This window comes from Alexandromys fortis, unplaced genomic scaffold, assembly GCF_014885135.2.
Source record: "Alexandromys fortis isolate MF-2015 unplaced genomic scaffold, M_Fortis_MF-2015_v1.1 scaffold_231, whole genome shotgun sequence".
Lineage (NCBI taxonomy): Eukaryota > Metazoa > Chordata > Mammalia > Rodentia > Cricetidae > Alexandromys > Alexandromys fortis.
In genome coordinates, this window is record NW_026068613.1 from 1,225,870 (window position 1) to 1,250,050 (window position 24,181).

At 38.8% G+C, this 24,181-nt stretch overlaps 2 protein-coding genes across 2 annotated transcripts; both read left to right on the forward strand.

The window, feature by feature from the left end:
- The first annotated feature begins 4,945 nt into the window (after positions 1 to 4,945).
- Or8d4 (olfactory receptor family 8 subfamily D member 4) lies at positions 4,946 to 5,881 on the forward strand. The gene has a single exon (XM_050133514.1). It carries the CDS (start codon positions 4,946 to 4,948, stop codon positions 5,879 to 5,881), a length of 936 nt encoding a protein of 311 aa, XP_049989471.1.
- Positions 5,882 to 23,211: 17,330 nt separating this feature from the next.
- Positions 23,212 to 24,156, forward strand: Or4d5 (olfactory receptor family 4 subfamily D member 5). Its single transcript, XM_050133510.1, has one exon. The coding sequence runs from the start codon at positions 23,212 to 23,214 to the stop codon at positions 24,154 to 24,156; it is 945 nt and encodes a 314-aa protein (XP_049989467.1).
- Positions 24,157 to 24,181: the final 25 nt, after the last annotated feature.

Here is a 24,181-nt window from a genome sequence, read left to right on the forward strand (position 1 = left end):
TTGTAAGCAACTTCCAAAACTCTAGAATTGACAGGGACATCTCACTGCCTGGACAATCATTCAAAGTTTTGTACTGTTGGGGCATCCATCTTCAGCCTACAGGCCCATAGTATCCAGCAGACTTTTCCCCAAAGCAGGAAATTCAAAGACAGTTCTGCCTATATTGGCAGTTTGTTAGTCACATCACTTTTTTCGGTGTCCTGCAGAATGTCCAGCAGGCTCTTTCATAAAACAGGAACACCAAAGGATCATCTCACCTTTAGACAAATTCAGCAATTATTTCTCGGTGTGTCCTCCATGTCCAGTTCATCAAGGAGTCAAGGCAAGAACAGTTTCTTGCCCAAATGGCTAATAAACTCCATAAGGAGCCTCTTCAATGCCCATCTTCCCCTTGAAGTAGATTGATTGCAGCTGTGTCTCATTGTCATAAAAAGTCTTAAGTTCTTAAAACATTTTAAATGCCATATTCTGAAGGTTTCTGAAAGATTTGTAGAATGTCTACCTAACTAAAATATATCTCTATATATCTAGAAAACCTGACTAACATGGCTACAACCTTGACTATTATAGATGATTATTAACCTATATTTCTCAATTAAACCTTACATTTTTAATTGATTTTTATTGAGCTCTACATTTTCTCTGCTCCCTTCCCTGCCTCTCCCCTCCCCTTCAAGCCTTTCCCAAGGTCCCTATGCTCCCAATTTACTCATGAGATATTGTCATTTTCTACTTCCCATGTAGATTAGATCTATGTATGTCTCTCTTAGGGTCCTCATTGTTGCCTAGGTTCTCTGGGATTGTGATTTGTGGAGTGGTTTTCTTTGCTTTATGTTTAAAAACCACTAATGAGTGAGTGCATGTGAAAATTGTCTTTCTGGGTCTGGGTTCCAACTCAAAATGACGGTTTCTAGGTCCATCCGTTTGCCTGCAAAATTCAAGATGTCATTACTTTTTTTCTGCTGTGTAGTACTCCATTGTGTAAATGTACCACATTTTCCTTATCCATTCTTTGGTTGAGGGGCATTTAGGTTGTTTCCAGGGTCTGGCTATGACAAACATAGCTTCTATGAACATAGTTGAGCACATGTCCTTGTGGCACAATTGAGCGTCCTTTGGCTATACACCCCAAAGTGGTGTTACTAGTTCTTGAGGAAGGTTGTTTTCTAATTTTCTGAGAAATCACCACACTGATATCCAAAGGGGCTGTACTAACTTGCATTCTCACCAGCAATGCAGGAGTGTTCCCTTTTCCCCACAAACTCTCCAGCATAGGTTGTCATCAGTGTAAGATGGAATCTCAGAGTTGTTTTGATTTGCATTTCTCTGATGACTAAGGATGTTGAACATTTCCTTAAGTGTCTTTCAGACATTTTAGATTCCTCTGTTAAGAGTTCACTGTTTAGGTCTGTACTCCATTTTATACTGGATTAAGTGTTCTTTTCGTGACCAATTTCTTGAGTTCTTTGTATATTTTGGAGATCAGACCTCTGTCTGATGTGGGGTTAGTGAAGATGTTTTCCCATTCTGTAGGCTGTCGTTTTGTTTTGTTGATCATGTTCTTTGCTTTACAGAAGCTTCTCAGTTTTAGGGGATCTCATTTATTAATTGTTTCCTTCAGTGTCTGTGCTGCTGGGGTTATATTTAGGAAGTGGTCTCCTGTGCTAATGCATTCAAGTGTACTTCCCACTTTCTCTTTTATAAGGTTTATTGTGGCTGGCTTTATGTTGAGGTCTTTGATCCATTTGGACTTGAGTTTTGTGCATGGTGATAGACATGGATCTATTTTCACTCTTCTACATGTTGATATGCAGTTATGCCAGCATCATTTGTTAAATATGCTTTCTTTTTTCCATTTGATATTTCTTGCTTCTTTGTCAAAATTCAGGTATTCGAAGGTGTGTGGGTTAATATCTGGGTCTTTGATTCAGTCCCATTGTTTGTCCTGTCTGTTTTCAAATACATACACTGTTTTAAGGTCATCAGAAAAGACCCATCCAAACATCATGAGGCATTGTACCAGAAATACATGCCTTAGAACCATAGGCCAGTTTTGTGTGACTCTTGAGGCTCCTTTATTCATGAAGTACTAAACCATTCCTAATGACCTTTATACATTATTACGTTTTCTGTGTCTTAGTTTCCTTGGTCATATCCATATCTCTATACTGAATATTATATCATATCCCTTCAGCTAAAGTAAATTCATCCCACTTTTAAGGGTATAATTTTGTAATTTAAACTCTACAATAATGAGGTTTTCCATTTCTGAGATCAAACAACACCTATGAGCACATAGGTGCTTCCTAGGACGCTCTATTGTTAACAGCATGTCCCAGAGGGGCTGTGTCAGGCAGCATATTAGACCCAGGGGGTAGTAGAAGCTCTAAGGGAGGGTTTGGAAGCTTTGCTCAGTGTGCCTAATCTACGACGGATACATGAAATGAGGTATCATGCAGCTTGGGACCAGGTCTTGCAAATATCCTGGCTGCTGAACCCCAGTAGAAAAGGAATCCCTGGGATGATTCATCTTTATATTTTTACATTAAAAAATGCTTGGGCTAAGAAACAAACTCTCAGCATCTTTTTATCTGCTATTGTTTAGTTAGGGAAGAAGAAGGTATAGCTAATCCACCTTTATTTCTTAGAGAAGAGGAAAAAAAAAAAAAAGAGATTTTTACCGGAAGCCACTAGGAGGAAGAAGGTGAGTCTCAGAAATGTTTGAGTATTATATCATGGTCTAATCTCCACTGCTGATTGCCCCATGAACTCTAGAGTCTTAGCACATTTGTGCCCCACTGAGTCAGTGACAGGAGTGGAGGGAAGATGCCATTAGCTTGAGCTTCAAACATGCTTTGCAGACCTTATAATAGGGTCTGCTCATAATTTTGGACTTATGTAGCTTATATAACAATGCTTTGTAGTATTTCTAAGTTTTATAATTTCAAGTTTTATAAATATAAGTTGACAAAGAATACATTATGAATCAGTGGCTTTCCTGTAAGTCTTAGAGATGTGGCCAGAACTCTAGCAGTGTGCCTTCTGTTACCCTCTGTGTTCATAATGAGACTTCAAATTTAGAAATAATTACAGTGAGATAGCACCTATCTATAACTGGCTACTGAACACTGTAATGTGGCTGCTTTGATGTGATGTGCACCAGAAATTAAAATTCACTTTGTTTTTTTAAGATTTGTCCTAACAAGTTCCCAAATGATGCAGATGCTGATGGGCACTGGACCATTTTGAGGAGAAAGGACATAAATCTGAAGTTTCCTTGGGAATTAGGAAAAAACAGAAAAGAGAACTGATTTGATCAGAAAAAACAGGAAATGTGAAATACATTTTACTTTGATAGAAAGACCAATAAGACTAAGGGCTTGTGTGGGAGGATCAGATATGTACTGAGAATGGGTACTGGGTTTGTGACCTCTAGGAGATGTTAAAGATTGGTATGGAAACATCTATGTGATTAAAACAAAATAAAACCTGAGAATATGAATCTTGTTGAATGCCCCTTTCATTTATCTTTCTGTACAGCCACTATGACTACTCTGTGTATGTGCACCATAACTGGGAAGGGATAAATGGAAAGGAAGACACCCAGGTGTTTCTATAACAGAACAAGGGCAACTGGGTACCTCCATTTGCTCATGATACAAAAGATTTGTGCTTCACAGATTTGAGCCCCACTAAGAGAATAACTGTTGAATATCATTAAGCTCCATTTCTTCAGAAAGAGAGAGAATTCTGGGAAATAAGAATATTCTGCATATTTGGAAATTCAGGTGGCCGAATAGTGTCTTGTCCTTAATGTCAGTGACTGATGGGAAACCAAAAGCGAACAAGAGTCAAGGAGGGGGGCAGATTCAGAACCGAGGAGGTTGAGAGAATGGTAGATACAAGCCTGAGAAGGCCTCCACATGAGTGAGTCCAGACAAAGATCTGAGGTCAGCACAACACCAAGGAGAAAGTAGCCAGGCTCAGAGACAGGGTCCTGTTTAACCAGAGGGCAGGCCACTTCAAGGTATAATCTGGCTCTATATTAGAGGACAGGAATGGATAAGAAGTGCTGTTCAGAAGCCTCCAGGCAGAGATGCAGTCTCAGAGTTGAGTAGTAGAAGCAGTAGTGATAAAGTCTGAGCGCAGACAACAGCTGACATCAAGAAAGCCGAAAAGGCTTTGAGAGCTCAGCATTCTCTCATCATCCATAATGTGAAGAGAATAAGCTTCCAGCCAGGAAAACCACATAAAGCCCACTTTAAAAATACTTCAAACACACACGAGAATTTGTTTTTCTAGATTTACACTACTGTTACAATGTATAATAAAAAAGTGCCCAAGTGTCCTATCATTTAATATGTTTGGAAATATTTATTCTACCTAGTCCTTTCGGAGAACTGAGTGATCTTTATGTTAACTCATCTGGTGTTTCTAATAAATGGTCCTTGAGTTCTCATTTCACGCAATACCCATTAATATTTTCACTCAGCTAGTATTCTGCTACCAATGTTGGAAAATCTAGAATGCAATAAAAAATAGTTGCTAATAACACCTTCTGTGTAAGCTAAGCAGAGTGAGCCACAGCCACCTGTGTTTTTGAGGCGTCTTGGCCCTTTCTCTTTGTTATGCACTTCTGCTGCTGGGGTGCAGGAGAAAGCCTTCACCATGCTGAGCATCACTCCTCTCCTAGATTCTGGGGTGGGATGTTTGGACTTTTGCCAGGGAATCTGAGGCCAGGGAGGGAATGGTGAATTGTTTTGATGATTCATAAAACTGATGGTAATAGGTGCTTTCCTATGTAGGTGCTTCCCCTTTGAATCTCATAACATGGTCTTTGTTTTCACAGCTGGAAACACCTGGGCTCTGGAGGACCAGAGACCAACTCGGATTCTCTCTTATTTGACATTTACCACCCCTCATCTTTACAAATTTTCAGAGGAAAATGAGCTTAAGAAATCACTCGATGGTGACTGAGTTTCTCCTGTTGGGGTTAACTGAGGAGCCAGCGCTTCAGCTGCCGCTTTTCTGTCTTTTCCTGGCGATTTACATAGTCACTCTGGTGGGAAATCTTGGCATGATAGCGGTCATCAAGCTGAATTCCCAACTCCATACCCCCATGTACTATTTCCTCAGTAGTTTGTCATTTTTAGATTTCTGCTACTCTTCTGTTGTTACCCCCAAAATGCTGGTGGGGTTTTTAAGCACGGATAAAGCTATCTCTTATTCTGATTGTATGGCTCAGCTGTTCTTCTTCTGTATTTTTGTCATTTCTGAATGCTACATGCTGGCAGCCATGGCCTATGATCGTTATGTGGCCATCTGCAGTCCTCTGCTCTATGCTGTAATCATGTCCCCTCGGGTCTGCTCCCTCCTGGTGGCTGCTGTCTTTTCAGTGGGCATCACTGATGCTCTGATTCACGGGGGCTGCATATTAAGGTTATCGTTCTGCAAATCCAACATCATTAAACATTATTTCTGTGACATCGTCCCTCTTATTCAACTGTCCTGCTCCAGCACTGACGTCGATGAGCTTCTGATTTTTGTCATTGGCGGATTTAACATGGTAGCCACCAGCCTGACCATCATCATATCGTATGCGTTTATCCTGACCAGCATCCTCCGCATCCACTCTAAAGAGGGCAGGTCCAAAGCCTTCAGCACCTGCAGCTCCCACCTGACAGCTGTTCTAATATTTTATGGATCGCTCATGTCCATGTATCTGAAACCCACTTCCAATGGTTCACTCATCCATGAGAAAGTGACCTCAGTGTTTTATACCACGGTAATTCCCATGTTAAATCCACTGATATACAGTTTGAGAAACAAGGAAGTAAAAAATGCACTGGTAAAGCTTGTGAGAAGAAAAATATCTTCATAATATACATGCTTTTTACTGAGATGCATTAACATATTTCTAATCATGTTTATATGCAAATGTTTATACCCTGACTCCTTAAGAATAATCTTAGCTGAGCTGATGTTATCTATGGTACTATGTTACAAATATTCATATTACTAAACTATACACACTTAAGGTTTATATGATGTAATATAGTAAGTATGAAAGCAAGCAGTAGCATATATTTTATTTTATTATTTATTTATTTTTAGTTTTGTATACCAACCCCAGTTCCCCCTCCCTCCTTTATTCCCACCCCACCTTCCCCCACTTAACCCCAATCCATTCCTTAGAGGGGGTAAGGCCTCCCTTGGGGAGTCAACAAACTCTGACATAGCAAGTTGTGGCAAGACCAAGACCCATCCCACTGTATTAATGTATTGCAAGGTATCCCACCTAAGGGAATTGGCCCCCAAAAGCCAGTTCATATACCCAGGATAAGTCCTGATCCCACTGCCAGCAATCCTCTCCCAACAGATCAAGTTATGTAACTGTCACCCACATTTAAAGGGCCTAGTTTGGGTCCATGGAAGTTCCCCAAATATCAATCCAAAGTCTGTGGGCTCCCATTAGCTCAGGTCAGCTGTCTCTGTGGTTTTCCCAATCATGATCTTTACTCCCTTCCCCTTGCTCTTATGATCCCTTCTTTTTCTCTTCATCTGATCTCCAAAATCTCTACCCAGATCTTGGTTGTGGACTCTTCATTGGCATCCATCAGTTACTAGATGTAGGTCCTATGATGACAACTAGGGTAGTCATTAATCTGATTATAGGGGAAGGTCAGTTCAGAAAACCTCTCCACTATTGCTAGGAGTATTAGCCAGGGAAATCCTTGTGGATTTCTAGGAATTTCCTTGCACCAGGTTTCTCCCCAGCCCTATCATGGCTCCCTCTATCAAGATAATCTCTTTCATTGCTCTCATTCTCTCTCCCTTTCTGAATTTGGCCATCTCTAACCCATATGTTCCCATTTCTCATCCCCTTCATTCTCCCCTTCCAGTTTACTCAGGAGATCTTAACTATTTCCCCATCCTTGGCTCTCCATTGTGTCCCTCTTAGGGTCTTTCTTTCTGTCTAGTATTTCTGAGGTTGTGGATTGTAGCCTGGTTATTTTATTGTTTCATGCCTAAAATTCACTTATGAGTGAGTACATATCATGTTTGTCTTTCTGGGTCTGAGTTACTTCACTCAGGATGTTTTTTTCTAGTTCCATTCATTTGTCTGCAAATTTAAAGATGTCATTTTTTTTTTTTTACCTTCGAATAGTACTCCATTGTGTGATTGTACCACATTTTCTTTATCCATTTCTTCGGGTGAGGAATATCTAGATTGTTACCAGGTTCTGGCTAATTACAAGTAATACTAGTAACATATAGTTTAAATTTAAAATTTTGCAACATTTACAGAAGTAAACATTATATTTTTAACCCTTGTTTTCTAAATCTAATTGAAAGTGTTAACACAGTGCACTGCATAATCATTTAAAAAAACCAAAACCAAATAAAATGCAGTGTGATGGAATTCACCCCCAAACATTTTATAACAAATGGAAGACGTTTTCTTCTGTGTTTACTGTAAAGGGCTCATTAAAATCCAACACTGTATTTAAGTTAAGTGCAATTCTAGAGTAAAGATTAAACAAAGAATCAAGCTTATGTGACCTCAGTGAGAAAACTCATCTGGCCATCAAAGCTGAATACAGCATATCTAGATTAGGAAATATTTAAATATTATCAAAATATTATGTTTTCCCCTTCATTTTGACCAGTATGTATGCAGTACTTTACTTCTATCTGTTTTGTTTCTGGGAGACATTTTCTCTCAATGCCTAGGTATCTTTAATTTTCAGCATACAGTATGTATTAAGTGAAAAATTATATTAAACAGTTTCACGAAGGAGCTTGTCAATGCGAAAAGCAAAATGAGGCACATTGAATGTTAACAGAGCTCATCTGAGCCAAAGCAAGGTGGCCCATAATAAATGAACTGAAATGGCATCCTGCTTGTCTGGGGAAACAACAACAATAGCAGCAGCAGCAACAACAAAAACAACAAACCTCAAAAGTGTCGCTGCAAAGCACTGGTTTCTATTGTGGTGACTGTAAATTTCTGTGAAGAGCAGTACCAGATTCTGTCTGGAGGTCACTCACTGATGTTATGCTTTCCAGGTAAGAACTGTGATAAGCTAAACAAGACATGCTCCAGGTTATTTACTCCTTTAACGACATTAGTATGTCTGCAGAGAACTGATTTTAAAGGTTAAAAGTAATTAGATCATAAGAGTTTGAAATCCAGGAGCTCGTGATTGCTGCCGAAAACCTTCTCCGTCAGGCCCATCTGGGGTTTGTAGACCCCCCCCCCCCCAGCTTCATGTCTTTAAACTCATGGTCAACTGAGAAAGCTTACTGCACAGAGGTATGAGGCATTCTTTACAGCAATTTATTAATTTATTTTGTGCTGAGTAGTAGACGCAATATACAAGGAACAAAGCATTGGTATAGTATGGGATATGTGATAGACAGGACCTCTCCTTATTTGGGTGGATGACATTGTTAGAACAGTAACTAAATGAGCAAGTATTCTACTTAAATAGATGTATATTTAGAAAAAGACTGAGTTATATAGATTTCAGTTACCTAAGGGTTTTAGTCAATACAGTTACTTAATTAAAGACATTTGGGATGAAGAGACAGAAGAAGGAAGGTATATGTATGCAGCTCCTCTGAGGGTCTGTTGGAGAAGGAAAACATGCTACTGGCCAGCATGGGAGTGTAGTCTTACTAGACTACTGAAATAATTTGGAAGCATATTAAAACAAGGCCATTGAGTTGATCGACTCACAGCAGCAGTGGTTAAAAGCCAAGATCAAGCCAGACAACATTCCAACATGGAGTAGGGATAATTCATGAGGCCTTGCCCCTGGCTCAGGAAGAGTTAATGACTTCTGTAGGTGGGGGAGTCATTTTTTTTCTGCAGTGGTGCAGCCACTGGTAAGCTGCCTCTGCTCTTGTAAATAACCCCACACTCAGGCTTTTTCAAGCAACCTAATTAAGCCCAGTGGATCAAAAATAGATCATGAAAATAAGGGGGAACTTATTGGGAAGCAGCCATGTCCCAGAGAAAGTGGTTGAAAGGTAAATATGATCAAGAATGGTAGAGAGTAAATACAATCAATGTATATTATATGCACATATGAAATTGTTGAAGAAAAAGTAAAAATATTAAAAAAAACACACCCCCAGGAAAAACTAGATTAATATAGAATGCTTATTGAAATGCCTTTTTAAAACACAACAGCAAACTTAGGTTAAACATTTTATAATTTATAAATATACATACTAAATATATGTCTCTACATATTATAGTATCCCTATGTGCATATATTACATTTGTATAACTATGAGTGAAATACTTAAGAGAAACAACTTACAAGAAGGAGGCATTTATTCTGGCTCAAGAGGGTTCAGTTCATGATTGCTTGGGCTCCTGGGCTTCAGCAAAACATGGCGGCCGAAGAATGTGACAGAAGAATGTGCTTTGCTTCACTGTGGGCAGGGCGGAATGGAGGGAGGGAGGCCAGGACAAGATAAAGTCCACAAAATCACGTGCCAATTACCTACTGCTCCTAGCTAGTCTCTCCTCAATTTCTATAATCTCCTCAAATCATCTCCAGTAACACCACCAGCCTGGGACCAACCATTCAACATATGATCCTACGGGGGTCATGCTGTATTTAAACCATGATAGTACATTTAATCTTGTGTTTATTACTGTGTAACCAGAACAACTATTTAAATTTTTTTATTGGTGTTTTGAGAAAGAATTTGCTGTGTAAACCTGGCTGGCCTGACCCTCAGTATATGCAATGTGGAGTGTACATAGGGTTGGGGGTACAGCTGTGCCCACCAGGCCTGGCTTCCAGAGCTACAGTTCTTAATAAATAACTTGCATAACAAATAACAAGACAATAACTACCTGAAAGCCCCTGAAAAAGAGATTTTTACCTTTAATAACAATTACAATGCAAAGTAAAAGTTGAGTTTAGAAAACAATTGAAAATCATGGAAAACTGGTAACTTTTACTCATGGCAACAATATAGTACAAATACATATAGTGTAACCAAAATTCTACTGATTTTGCCTTTTTCTTTTTTAATTAATGTATATTTTAAATGTATGAGTGCTCCGTCTGCATATACACCTCAGGGCATCAAGATGATCCAATTATAGATGATTGTGAGCCACCATGTGGTTGCTGGAAATTGTACTCGGTACTTCTGGAAGAGCATCAGTGCTCTTAATGGCTGAGCCATCTCTCCAGCGCCGATTTTGCCATTTTCTGAGAGAAGTTTCTAAGATATCAACATGCTTGAGTGTTTCCTGCAGCAGAAAATTTACCTTATTAGCATGCACTGAATTTTCCTGGTTATCTGGAGGACTTTAAACACCTTCGACAGGAATAGTCATGCAAAAATACAGTACTCAGAATGTAGTTCAGTGGTAGGCCACCCACTCAAGTATTAGGACCTGGCTTCAACCACAGCAACCAGGAAAGTTAAACATACTGAGGTGTATTTGTATTAGGTATGTAGACTTCTTTCTTTTAATTTATTTGTTGGTATTATATCATTAATACGTTCAATAGGTTGGTGGGGTTAATGATTAAACACAAAAGAAATACGTAAAGAAAGGAATTTGGGGAAAATTAAATCCTGGAAGTTTTATTCATTGAATTATGGAGCTGTGATGTGGAGGTGCTGGAGCATAGCTAATTTGTCCTTCAGGGATGGTACATGTGGGTCACTGCTCCTCCATGCCTTTGTCCCTGGTGTGGTCCCCAGTGACACTTCCATGAGGACAGCACGGGAGGTTTCCATGCCCACAGCTGGCATTTACCTCTGCTTTGCCCAAATCCCTTTGCAATAGACCTTCAAGTCCCGAAGCCCTCTTGAGGGCCTGCTGCAGTCTTTTGATAGAAATTTATGTATCACCAATTTCTACAGTAATATCATGTGGGAAGCCGCCGGTGAGTGAATCACAGCTTCTTAGTGTATTTCTTAAGATTTTCCTCATTCATTCGGAGGGTTTGAACCTGCAGTTAGCCACCAGAAAGCACAATGAAGGATCTAGTTCAGGCTGTGCTACTAAGTGACCTTGGAGACTCTGCGTTATTTTGCACTTCTCTGGGTCACTATTCTGAACAATTTCAAAATAAAGTGTGTGTGTGTGTGTGTGTGTGTGAGAGAGAGAGAGAGAGAGAGAGAGAGAGAGAGAGAGAGAGAGAGAGAGAGAGAGAGAGAAAGAGAGAGAAAGAGAAAGAGAGAGAAAGAAAGAGAGAGATCATATATTTTTAGGAGGAAATATAAGATTAAAATTACTCTATTTCCTGTCAAATAGAAATGCCTGTTTGCTAAAATGGATTTAATTATTTGTGATGTGAATAGCTAATTTTAAATCATTACTTAAACTGAATGTTCAGATGCCACAGGTAGCTGACATTAAAGGTGAGGTTTGATTTCCAGTCTTCCTTTTCAGAAAGCCTCATTTAGATTAGGGACTCCTTAATCTAACAGTTAACTGGAACTCTGTCTGCCCTTTGTCTACATATCTCCATTGTCTCTTGTCCAGATTTCTATTCCAAATCAGACATTTTACCTGTATCCATGCATATTCTGCACCGTTGCACATTTTCTTAATCTCTCCTCTCTTTGAAATTGAAGCTGCCCATCTCTTACCTGCCCTACTTTTGGCAACTAACGATCCCCTCCCAATTGCAAGATTTGGCCAGGCACTTGCTTGTGTTCAAGATATTTGTTGTTAACCTGCTTCTTGGCAACAGGCTCAATGCCTTTTCTATATTTCCGAATTTCATGATTAACCCCTACTGAGCAAATGTTATCTCCACTTTACAGTCTTGAAAACTGCAGGGCTGACCTCAGGGCCTACACTTTGCAGAGTCAACCCAGAACAAATAACAATATTTGCCCAGATGTTCACCCCTAGAGCCAGCATTCTTACAGTGTTGTCTCCAAGGCAGTGTGAGTTTCCCTGTGTAATACTATGGCTATTCAGTATCCAAGACTGACAGGAATGGAGGATCCGAGGTAAAGGAAACATGAAATTCACTGTGATTGCATAGAGGTGACTACTTTTCTGATAGCATTTTATCTATAATCCTGTATGAGTATCTATCAGTTATAAACTTATTCCCAATTCTTAATTTATTCACAAAGTCATTATTTCTTTACTTTTTCACATAAAATATGATTGAAGAAGGTAAAGAATGGAGAGGTATTGTTCTTATTATTTGATATAGGGTATCCTATTGTTAGTGGACAGCTTTGATTGATCCTGAAAGCCCCCTCACCCAAGCCTGTCTTACAAGTGGTGGATTACAGGGCTCATGGCTATGCTCAGTTGTATTACTCCTATGGTGGCCAGCCTGCTCTACACAAAGTCTTCAGAAAAGAAAATGGTCACTGAATTAAAAGAAACAGACACCACACACACGTGTGTGCAGGATTACACATAGAAATGTATGCTAAAGACAAGTCAACTCAAATCTAAGTTCTACACTCTCATTTATAAAATAAGACTTTACAGTGAGGCTTCATCAAGTCTAGAAAAGGTTTCAGGCACAATGAAGTAATAAGCCCTTCCCATTCTATTTTAATCTTATCTGTCACAATGAGCTGTTTATGGACAATTTCCTTTTAAGGAAGTTCAGCCCTCAGCCTGTAGATTTATGTAAATATGAATTTGTATTTGCTCTGACTATGCATCCAGGATAGGCATAAGCATGACCCAACACTTATATTTGTTATTTGTTGGCCACAAAATTATAATACATTTTTTAAAGGCTGGGCAGGCCTAATAGGCAGAGGTTGGAAAAACACAACACTTTACATCTATTTTGCATATTTGGCCTTATTTATTCTTAAAGAGCTCATTGAGGCAAAATGGGTATATTGTTATGATTCTCATTTTGCACTCAGGAAATCTAAAGAGAAAATTAAGCAAATTTTCCAGGGCCACAAACATTTTAGTGAAAAGCCTGACCTAGAATTCAAGTTTTGTGACATGGCTTCCATAAGTAGAGGTTTTTGTTAGGCTGCTGACTATGATATCCCAGACAAACAGTCTTGTCTCCTGACTTGGGGCTGAATTTCCAAGTGTTTCACGTCAGGCACTAAGTCATCTGCAGCTCCTCCTGTCTGTGTTTTGCTCAGTGTGAGGAGGACAGTGATGAGGAGTAATGGATGACGGCACAGCTTTGTGACATGAGTCACCTGGAACACCGTGGTGGGGAGAAATTGCAGCATGGTTCCTTCAGAAGCATGCCTATCTGTTTGCACTGACTAACACAACATCTCTTTGCCATGTGGGGTCAATAAAACACTTGAAACATGGCTGGCACAATGTAGGGAAGATTATTTTTGACAAATAGTCAGCTAATACTGTTATGGAAATTGGCAAAGTATAATCATATGCATTCATGGGGCAATGAGTAGGCTATGATGCATATGTATAATGTTCAGGATAGTTACAATGCTGTGCTGTGGGTCTCACAAATCTGTTCTTCCTGTCAAACTGAAATTTCATAAACTCTGACTCTCTCTCTCCATCTCTCTACTCTGGTCTCTGGTTACCATCTTCCACTCTCTGTGAGTTTAATGGCTCTTGATTGCACACATAAGTGAACACATGGTGCTTTTCTGACTGTGCTTTGCTCTGTATAACATAACGTCTTCTTTCTGATTAACACACATTGTTGCAAATGACAGAATTTTCCTTCTTTTAGAGGCTACATAGTATTTCATTGTGAATCCATGCCACATTTTCATTATCCATGGGCCCATTGGTAGATGCTGTTTCTGTAACTTGGCGATCACAGACATGGCTGCTATAAATACAGATATGCAGATGTCTGTTCATCATACTAATTATGAATCATTTGGATCAATATCTAGAAGTCAAATTGCTAGTGGGTATGTTAAATCTATCTCTTACACAGTGAAGGCATAAAAAGTGTATTTATTCAACACAGTCATACTGGGAAAAGGAATAAAGAAATTCTTTGACCCTACAAGTCGATCTTTAGGTTGCTGGCATGAGGAGTAGGTTTAAGAAGATGGTCAGAGCTGTGCATAGCTAAGCAGTTCTCGTCAATGTATGCTCCTGCACCCCATTGACTCATCATTGTAGACTCCAGTTTTTGCTGCCAGGCAATCTGACATGTCTCTTTCCAGGGTACTAGCACAGCATCCTCTGCCTAGCTCAGGACTAAGCCTTTTCATTCTAGGTCACCTTCCCACCCTCATCCCTCCCTTCCCCCTCTCTTCCTCTCTCTGTTTTGTTCTTTTTATTTTTTTGGTGAAAACAGCAGTTTTCCCGTAATAGGTTTAACATACATTTTTTTCCAAAAGTATCCAATAACTTTCTTTATATTCTTGAGCCTTTTGTCCCTCTTTCGGATACTAGCCATTCTGAGAGATGAGAGGCAGTATCTCATGGTGGTTTGGATTTGCCATTCCTTAGTGATTGGTGATGTTAGACATTTTATTCAGGTATCTACTGGCAATCTGTGTGCCTTCTTTTGAGAAATCTTTATGGTGGTTTTTTGCTAGTTTTCAATCAGGTTATTAATTTACTGCTGCTGAGGAACTCACCATATATAATGTGATGATTATATATAATATTCAAGGAATCAAGATTCTTGCATGCTTTTAATGGCAACCCCTTACCAAATGATGGTTTAGGAAGGTTTTCTCTCATTTCACGGACTGACTTTCCACTCTGCTCTTTGCTTCCTTTGCTGTGAAGGAGCTTTTTAATTTGATGTGATTTCTCTTCTGTTTCTTTAACTTTTGGGGTCAAATCCAAAAATTGATTGATCAGAACAATGTCACATATTATTTCACGTTTTTTTCCCCTATGGAAGTAGTTTCGTAGTATTTGATCTTCTAGTTTTAGATGGTATGGCTATTTATTTTTAAAATGTAGTTGAATTTCATTTTGTACATGCCAATATCTAATTTTGTTCTTATTCTTTATTGAACAAAGAGCATTTTGACCATTATGTATTCATATATGTAGCTCAGGGTTGTTCTATTAGACAGAATAACCTTAGCATAATCTCATTGTAACTCAAGATTTTCATTAGGTGAATTTCAGCAAATATTTCCTATAATGTTTCTCCAGATTTTTTTTTCGAGATATAGTTTCTTTGTGTAGCTCTGGAGCCTGTTCCAGAATTCACTTTGTTTGTAGACCAGGCTTAGAACTCACAGAAATCTGCCTACCTCTTCCTTCTGAGTGCCTGGGTTAAAGGCGTGTGCCAACACTGCCCAGCGTTTCCCCAAATTTTTAATTACCTATGTACTGCATTCTTCTATCCTTCCTTCCTTCCTTCCTTCCTTCCTTCCTTCCTTCCTTCCTTCCTTCCTTCCTTCCTTCCTTCCTTCCTTCCTTCCTCCCTTCCTCCAATCTTTCCTTTTTTTCTCCCTCCCTCCTTCCTTCTGTCCTTGCTTGCTTGCTTTGACTTTTGAGATGGGGTTTCTCTGTGTAATAATCCTGGGTGTCCTGGAAGTTGCTTTGTAGTCTAGACTGATCTCAAACTCACAAAGATCTGTATTCCATTATTCTTTTAATAGTCCTTTAAAATTTTCCTCTGGTATGGGTTGAAAATATAGTAACAGACACACAATTTTATGTAAGTGAGTTGTGTGGTGTTGGATATTGTGACATTTCTACTTAGGGTACTTCTCTAGCCACCCCCTTACTGATGTAAAGCCTCATAATAGTCTATCGAAGGTCACTATTGGAATCTTCTATTACTTGCCAATTTAAATCATACATTTAGTGCCTGGAGCCTTTCTCCAGTGTTCCTGATATTACTTCTAGGGTTTTATTTAGGGCTCTGTTCCCGAAGTTAAAGGGTGACATAGTATGTGCCCTTCTGTGCCGAAGTTACAACACAGGAGAAACTGTTGTCTTCTGGATGGTAGTGCAGAAGAAATGCCTCAGTATACAAAAGGAGGTGAGCATGCATAGAATGGCAACCCTTCATTGAAGAACAGAGATAGGATTGAAAAGAACCCAAACAGGAGACCTTCTCACCCTGCCATATTCCAGAGCAGACATGTGAGTAAGAATAAATTTCATTTGACAGTTTATTAGCGTGAGATAACTGTAAATCTACATTAGTGTTGGTCTCCACTTGTACTCCTGTGATTCATCTCTGGACTGATGAAGTAGGAGTCACTGGGAAAGGGTGATGTGATCAGAGGGGTCGCAGGAAAAGAGCCTCCTTTCTTTGTGACTAGCCAGTAACACTGAGGATTCAACCACAAACCCATTCCTTTAGTAATTTATTGATGTGTTTTCATGTGTCATGTAGATTTTTTTTCTGATTTGGAAATGACAGTCCGCATTTAAGATGCTGCAGGCTGGTGGAATGGCAAGTACTTATCGCTCAATGATATCTGACACTACGGATATTTTTGACCGTATTGGACATTAAAGTGACGTCATTTGTCCATTAGCTTGAAACAGTAGCTATTATAAATTTTGTAGGTAATAAAAGATATACAATAAATGAAACATGTTGTTTTTTCTTAACACTTTATGTGTATTGACTGTATTTATTTCCCACATTTTTAGTGTGATATATTTAGCCAAAAAAGTAATTTAGTGGTGCCAGAAAAATTATACTAGAAGAATCTGTAATTTGCCTAGCAAGCATCGCAGAAGACCTACATTAGAATAATCCTTTTCAGGGCTGGAGGAATCATTACACGGGTGCAAGAGAGGGACGGACACAGGCACTAAATTGAGGGGGTCAGATATGAAAGTGGGACAGAAGAGAATGAATGGAGAGAAAGGGAATTACTGGAGAGATTAGCAGAACATTTCACCTCAGGAAAATGAGAGGCAGGTGATAAAACACGTGGTACAGAAAATGTATGCACTGTGTGCTAGACACGCCCGGCAATGTGTGGCCAGAGCCTTCATTTATAGAAACATGTTTTCAGATATAATGTGGCAAAATGGTGCATACTTACTTTATCAAAAATTATGGACTTAGAGACTTATGTATTTTTAAAACAACCCCATGAGAAGATATGCTCAGTTTCTTTGGTGTTCTAGATGTAGATCCCAACTAGGTAATGTTTCTATAGGAAGCCAGTGTCATTGCATTTCTCACTTAGCCAGAGACAATAGGGCAGAGTTACACTGCATGAAGCATAAGGTCACTCAGAATTGAAAAAGGCTCCAATCGATTAGTTATATTTTGGGGAAGATTTTAGTTTGGTATAATCTCATTTGCCTACTTTTTCCTCTTGTGCCTTTGGTATCATTTCCAAAGTCCTTGTCCAGTTCAATGTTTTATGGTGTTTTCCTGCAGCAGATTTATAGTTGCAAGTCCTGCATGCAAATCTTGAATCTGTTTTGATGTGATGTTTTACCTGGGGAGGCAAGGGCTGGTGCTATTTTTGCATGTGGACTTTCCTGTGAAAATTTATTGAAAATGTTAAGGGTTTAACCCTTCCCCAAAAGAACTTTAACAGCACCCAGAATAAAAGGAAAAACTATTTGATGAGCACAAAACTCAAATTTCTGCTCTAGGTTAGGTCATGAGCAGAAACATGACATGGCTTATTAGGGCAGGCGGAATTGTCATAGTCTTATCTACACGACCATCCTAGTAGGGGCTTTTACCCTTGTTCTGAAAGAGATTTTCTCTAGAGCTAAGCAAATTTCACAGAAGCTGAAACTTCTTGTTTCTGGTTAGAACAGTTTCACTGTTACCCAACAGAACTCGCTGTTTAACCAGGTGCCAGTGTGGTCACTTCTCAAGGGGAAAGTGCCAACAATATATTTCAAAGTAGAGAAAGTTCTAGTCTCACAGAGCAGGATCCATCAGTTGGATCTTTGCACAGTTGGATCTTAACTATGTAGAAGGAAGACTCTGACTTATAGTTCACTTTCCAATTCCTATGCTGTAGTAGCATTTCAGTTGTATTTTAATAAATAAAGCTTGCCTGAAGATCAAAAAAGTAAAATAGCCACACTGGCCAGCCTTTCAGATCAGGCATCAGTGACACACATCTTTAATCCAAGTAGCCACACTTGAGCTTGCCATAGAAACTAGGGGGTAGTGGTGCACGTTCTTAATCCCAGAACTAGAGAGGATTATAAAACAGGAGAAGATAGCTCTCGGTCTCTGTCTCATTCTGAGATTCCTCGAGGCAGGATAGTTATTTCAGACTGACGTAGAAGTAAAAGACAGTGGATGGCTGTTTTGCTTTTCTGACCTTCAGGTTGCAGCCCAGTTTCTGTCTCTGAGTTTTTTTAAATAGTGTTTCATTATGTAAAGTGTGTTAATCATCTTTAATTAGTGTTAGAGCTTGATTTGTTCTTTTTCCCTTTCCAAAAGATTGTTTCTACCAAGGCATCTTTGTACTGTTGTCAGAGCAGTTGAGTTTGCTCACATGGACTTACTTCTAGCCTTCTCTGTCCTGATCGACATGTCTATATTTATGTTAATACCTTGGGACTTTGATTCACAGCACTGGAGTATATTTCAAAATCTGGTACTGTAATTATTCCTGTTTTCTTTTTTTGTACTTATGATTTTTTGATCTAGTAAGGTTTATTTGTTTATGTGATTCTGTGCTAATTTTATTTTGTAGTTCTGTGAGGAATACCACAAGTGGATTAGTAGGAATTGTTTTGAATCTTGTAAAGTCTGGTAATTTTAATAATAATTTATGCTTAATTTTTCTTTTTTATTAGTAACCTATATTTTCAAAGGACCAGTTTGAATTTCACTTTTTTTTTTCTTGTTGGTGTCTAGTTTTAGTTGCACTAAAGTTTATTTTCATCAGTTTATTTAGGCATCCATTTTAAGCCTTTCTCTATTGAGGTGGAAACTTGGCTTATTTATTTAGAATTTTCTTATTTTCTCCTACATGTATTTAATACTTTAGTTTACTTCTGAACATTGCTTTTGATGAACACATTTTGATAAATTATTTTTACCTTTTAAGATGTCATGTTTCTGAAAATTATATTTCTTTTATGATTTCTTTGAATCATGTGTCACTTAAACATATTGTTTAATCTTCAAATATTTGGGGATAGATAGCTATTTTTCAGTATTGAGTTGTAGCTTAACTCTTTGTAGTATAGGATCGAGCCACATACTGTGTGAATTATATTCTTCTAGATTTGTTAATTTATGTATTCTGAGATGTGGCATATTCTTCTTTTGTCGTGAGCTGGAGAAGAACATGTATTCTACTATTATCATATCTCTTCTAGTCTGTTGGCCTATTTTTCTTTCTTAGTCAGTGTCACAGCATCTTGAACACCACAGCTTAACAGTGAGACCTAACACTGGCTAGTGTTTGTCTTCAGTTTTGTTCTCCTTAAATATTGTTAGATATTCAGCATGAATTGCTTCTCTGTATAAACCATAAGTTCAGATTGTTGATGTCTATAAATAACTCATTGGGGTATTGATTGGGATTACATTGAACCTATAGATCAAATTGACAGGAACTGAAGATTTGATATTATAAAGGTTTACTATGACTGTAGAATTCAATAGTCTTAATTCATTTTCCTTTGAACTTTATAAAAAAATTATGAGCTTGTTATGTCCTTCATATAGATCTTATGCATACTTGTTAAAGTTCCCTTCAAATACTTTTTTTTTTGGTGTTGTTTGCCCTACAATCTCATCTCTCTGACTGATTACTGACTTTCAGCTTATCAAATTTTTCTAAAATTGAACATTGATTTTCAAGCTACAATAGAAGTCCCAAATTATTTCTCTATTTAAAGCATTCCATCAAATTAAAACCAAGATGCAAAAACTTAATAAAGAAACATAGGAAGTGAATCAAGAATTAAGTGTCAAATTCTGGCCACTCAGGAAGGTTGGTGTGAAGTGTGAGGAAGTGTTTAGTAGACAAAACAAGGTTGATACTCAGGGTCAGCTGTTGACCTTCCCATGCGGGGTGTTATACAGTTGGAGATTTGGAGACGTGATAAACGTTTTCTTTTGGCTTACTCCGTATATCCATAGGTCGACTTTGCATTTCAGACTGAGTTTTTTAAATTGATTTCTATTGAGCTCTATACTTTTCTCTGCTCCCCCCTGCCTCTCCCCTTCCCTTCAACCTTCTTCCAAAGTTCCCATGCTTCCAATTTACTCAGGAGATTTTTTTTTTCTAATTCCCATGTAGATTACATCTTTGTATGTCTCTCTTAGGGTCCACATTACTGTCTAGGTTCTCTGGGATTGTGATTTGTGGGCTGATTTTTCTTTGCTTTATGTTTAAAAAAACCACTTATGAGTGAGTACGTGTGTACACAGTGTTCAGCCTCCATGTATGCCTGCAAGCCAGAAGAGGGCACCAGATCTCATTACAGATGGTTGTGAGCCACCATGTGGTTGCTGGGAATTGAACTCAGGACCTCCGGAAGAGCAGTTTGTGCTCTTAACCTCTGAGGCATCTCTCCAGCCCTGAGTGAGTACATGCAATATTTGTCTTTCTGGACTTTCAACTCATGATTTTATGGTGGCAGTCTCTCAAGTGTTGGGATGATGGTGTGCAACAAATGCCAAGTGAGTGGTTTGAATGACAATGACTCCCATTGGCTCATATATTTGGATACTTAGTCACTAGGGAGTGGGTTTAGAGGGATTAGGAGCTGTGGCATTGTTGGAGAAAGTGTGTCACTGGAAGGGGTCTTTGAGGTTTCAAAAGCCCACACTCAGTCTCAGAGTTTCATTCTTTGCCTGCTGCCTGCAAGTCAGGATGTAGGTCTTAGCTACTGCTCAGGTGCTATGCCCCCTGCCATGCCCCTGTGTGATGATAATTGACAAACCTCTGAAATGGTAAGTAAGACCCTGGTTACATGCTTTTTAAAAAATAGGTTGCCTTGGTCATGATGTTTTTTCACATCAACAGAACAGTGGCTAAGACATCAGCTTAGCAAGGTATTTTATCTTACCCTTTCTAAGACCTTAGCATTTAGTACAGTGATTAATAAGTAGAAGGTGATTACTATATACACGTTGAATAAGTAAAGCACAAAGAACTACATCATTGAGAGAGCTACGTTTAAAATTAAAATTAAATTAAACTGAAATCATCTTTCACACTTCTGTTAGTGATATGAGGAAATCAATTCCAAAAGCCATTTAAATATTTCACATTTAGTTCCTGTAAAAATACTTAAGTATATAGAAACACTTCTATTATTTCCAAATGTTGAGGTAGATGATGATTCTAAATTTTACATTACAGCCTTCTCTTCCTTTATCATATATGAGTAAAAGTTATTCCCTGAGTAATATCCTTGGAATTAACATGTACTCTCAAGCTTGTGAGAGGGGGTTTAACATTCTAGTTACATCCCCTTCTATTTTTTTCAGTACCTGTGGTTCTCTGGGGTCTCCAGAGCCAAAGATAGAAAACTCTTTTCTTTCATGTGGCTTCTTATCTAGTTGTAGAGAAAGCAATAGTTCTTCTCTGCCTTAAAAAAGTGGAGGAACATTGTTTTCTATCTTGTTGTCTTACCTGTGACTTTAGCATCCTATCATTGTATTGTATTTTTTTCATTAAGTGATGAGAGTTTATTTTAAACAGCCTACAGATGACTAATGGGAATTCATAATAAAATAGAAGGTATTTGAGAAAAGGTGTTGCAGATGGACTCTGTGCACACATTAACCTAATAATGTATTTGAAATGAATGATAATAGCAAAACTGTCTTCACATTAAAATTCTGCTTTTTATGGTTTACCAATTTTTATGCAAAATAAAAAGAAATTCCTTTAAATCTTAATTATTTTCTCTTTTTTCAGACCCAATATTCATTTTCCTTTAAAGTTTGTGACTTGTAGAACTTAAAATAAGTTTTAAGATTTATTTATTTTATTTTATGCCTATAAATGTTTTATCTACATGTGTTTCTATTCATCTGGGGTGTTCTTGGACCATGGGGAGGTCAGGAGAGGGTATGAAATCTCCTGGAACTGGAATTGAGGAGGGTTGTAAGCTGTTATATTTGTGGTAGGAATAAAAGTTGATTCTCTGCCCAAAAAATGCTGGCTAAATGGTTCACTTAAGGATTATTTTCTTATCCTTATATTCACCTGCCCTTAGGCTCTATGGGGCTGACCTAGACTTTCTGCATATATGTTACAATTGTGTAGCATGGTCCTCTTGAGGGACTCCTAACAGTGGGAGCAGGGCCTGTATCTGACTCTTTTACAGGAGTTTGGGACCCTACTCCTCATACTGGTTCACCTGGCCCAGCCATAATACATGGGGAGGTGCTTAGTTTTACTATAATTTGTTATGCCATGATATATTGATACTTGTGGGAGATCTGCCCTTTCCTAAACAGAAACCAAGGAGGAGTGGACAGGCGGATGTGAACGTAGGGGAGATGGGGTGGGAACTTGGAGGAGTGGAGGGAGGAGAAACTGTGGCTGGGATGTAAAACAAACAAACAAACAAACAAACAAACAAATAAATTTATTTATTTAAAAAATCAAGAATAAGAAAAATCACATTTAAAGAGGAGCATTTAAGTCAGGAAATGGTTTCCTATTATGCTCTTCTATGATCATATGTCTGATTCAAAAATGAATGCATAGAAGGCAGCCAGATGGTTATTCCTTGGTGCAGGGCCAACTTTAGTTTTTTGTTGTTTGAGGACATAAATGATAACTATGTCATCCCATAGGCATTGTTTGCCATGTGGAGATTCATCAGGCTTTCTAAATCAAAGTCTTGTTGTTATTTTGAGTTCTACAAAGTCAGCAATATGGTCAGTCCTTTTATGAATTTTAGTCCCTTGAAGCTTGAACAGCAATGTATAATACTTGGTGCTCTATTGAACCTATTATAATCATATGGTTTAAAATTTAAACATATTTTATGTTTGTGTGTGTTGGTCGATTGATTGTGTGCGTTAACGGTGTTTGTATGTGAGTGTGGGTGCACACTTCGCACTGTACACGTGTGGAGATCAAGAACCACTTGCAGGAGTTTTCCCCCACTCCACCCACTATGTGGGTTTTGGAAATTGAACTCAAGTTCATCATGATTTGCTGGAGGTATCTTTATCTGCTGAGTCATATATTTAAAAGATTCTGATGTTAAATAAAATAATAAACATTTACCCCAGAAGGGACAGAGAGAATTATTTCAGAAATTTGTAGTTCTTTAATGAATATGTCCATTTTCCTTGACAGGCTCAATTACCAGGTCATACTGGGCAGATGAACCCAACAAACCATTCCCAGGTGGCAGCATTTGTCCTCTTGGGGCTCTCTCAGGTATGGGAGCTTCGGTTTCTGTTCTTCACCGTCTTCTCAGCAGTCTATCTTTTGACAGTCACTGGCAATCTTCTTATTGTGGCCATAGTGACCTTGGACCCACGATTGCATACGACTATGTATTTTCTCTTAGGCAACCTTTCATTTTTGGATTTCTGCTACTCTTCCATCACCGCCCCCAGGATGCTACTTGACTTGCTCTCACACAGCCCCACTATTTCCTTCGGAGCCTGCCTGACCCAGCTCTTCTTTTTCCACTTCATTGGAGGCATCAAGATATTCCTGCTGACTGTCATGGCATACGACCGTTACATTGCCATTTCCCAGCCCCTACGCTACACAATAATTATGAACCAGACGGTCTGTGGGCTCTTCATGGCAGCCTCATGGGTAGGAGGTTTTGTCCACTCCATTGTGCAAATTGGACTGACTATGCACCTGCCATTTTGTGGTCCCAACAAGCTGGACAACTTCTATTGTGATGTGCCACAGTTGATCAAGTTGGCTTGCACTGACACCTTTGTTCTCGAGCTTATGATGGTGTCTAACAATGGCTTGGTCACGCTCATGTGTTTTCTTGTGCTGCTGGGCTCCTACACAGCCCTGCTTTTGATGCTCCGAAGTCACTCCAGGGAGGGTCGCAGCAAGGCCCTGTCTACTTGTGCCTCTCACATCACTGTGGTGACTATAATTTTTGTGCCTTGCATCTACATCTATGCAAGGCCTTTTAGAACATTCCCCATGGATAAGGCAGTTTCTGTGCTATACACAATGGTCACCCCTATGCTGAATCCTGCTATTTATACCCTGAGAAATAAGGAAGTGATTGTGGACATGAAGAAGCTGTGGAGGAGGCAGAAGGATTTTCTTGGTCCCTCAGAGCATTGACATCTCAGCAGTAGCCAGGATTTGA

Coding starts and splice junctions, on each gene's coding strand:
- Or8d4 (XM_050133514.1), top strand. CDS start 4,946: ATGAGCTTAAGAAATCACTCGATGGTGACTGAGTTTCTCCTGTTGGGG.
- Or4d5 (XM_050133510.1), top strand. CDS start 23,212: ATGAACCCAACAAACCATTCCCAGGTGGCAGCATTTGTCCTCTTGGGG.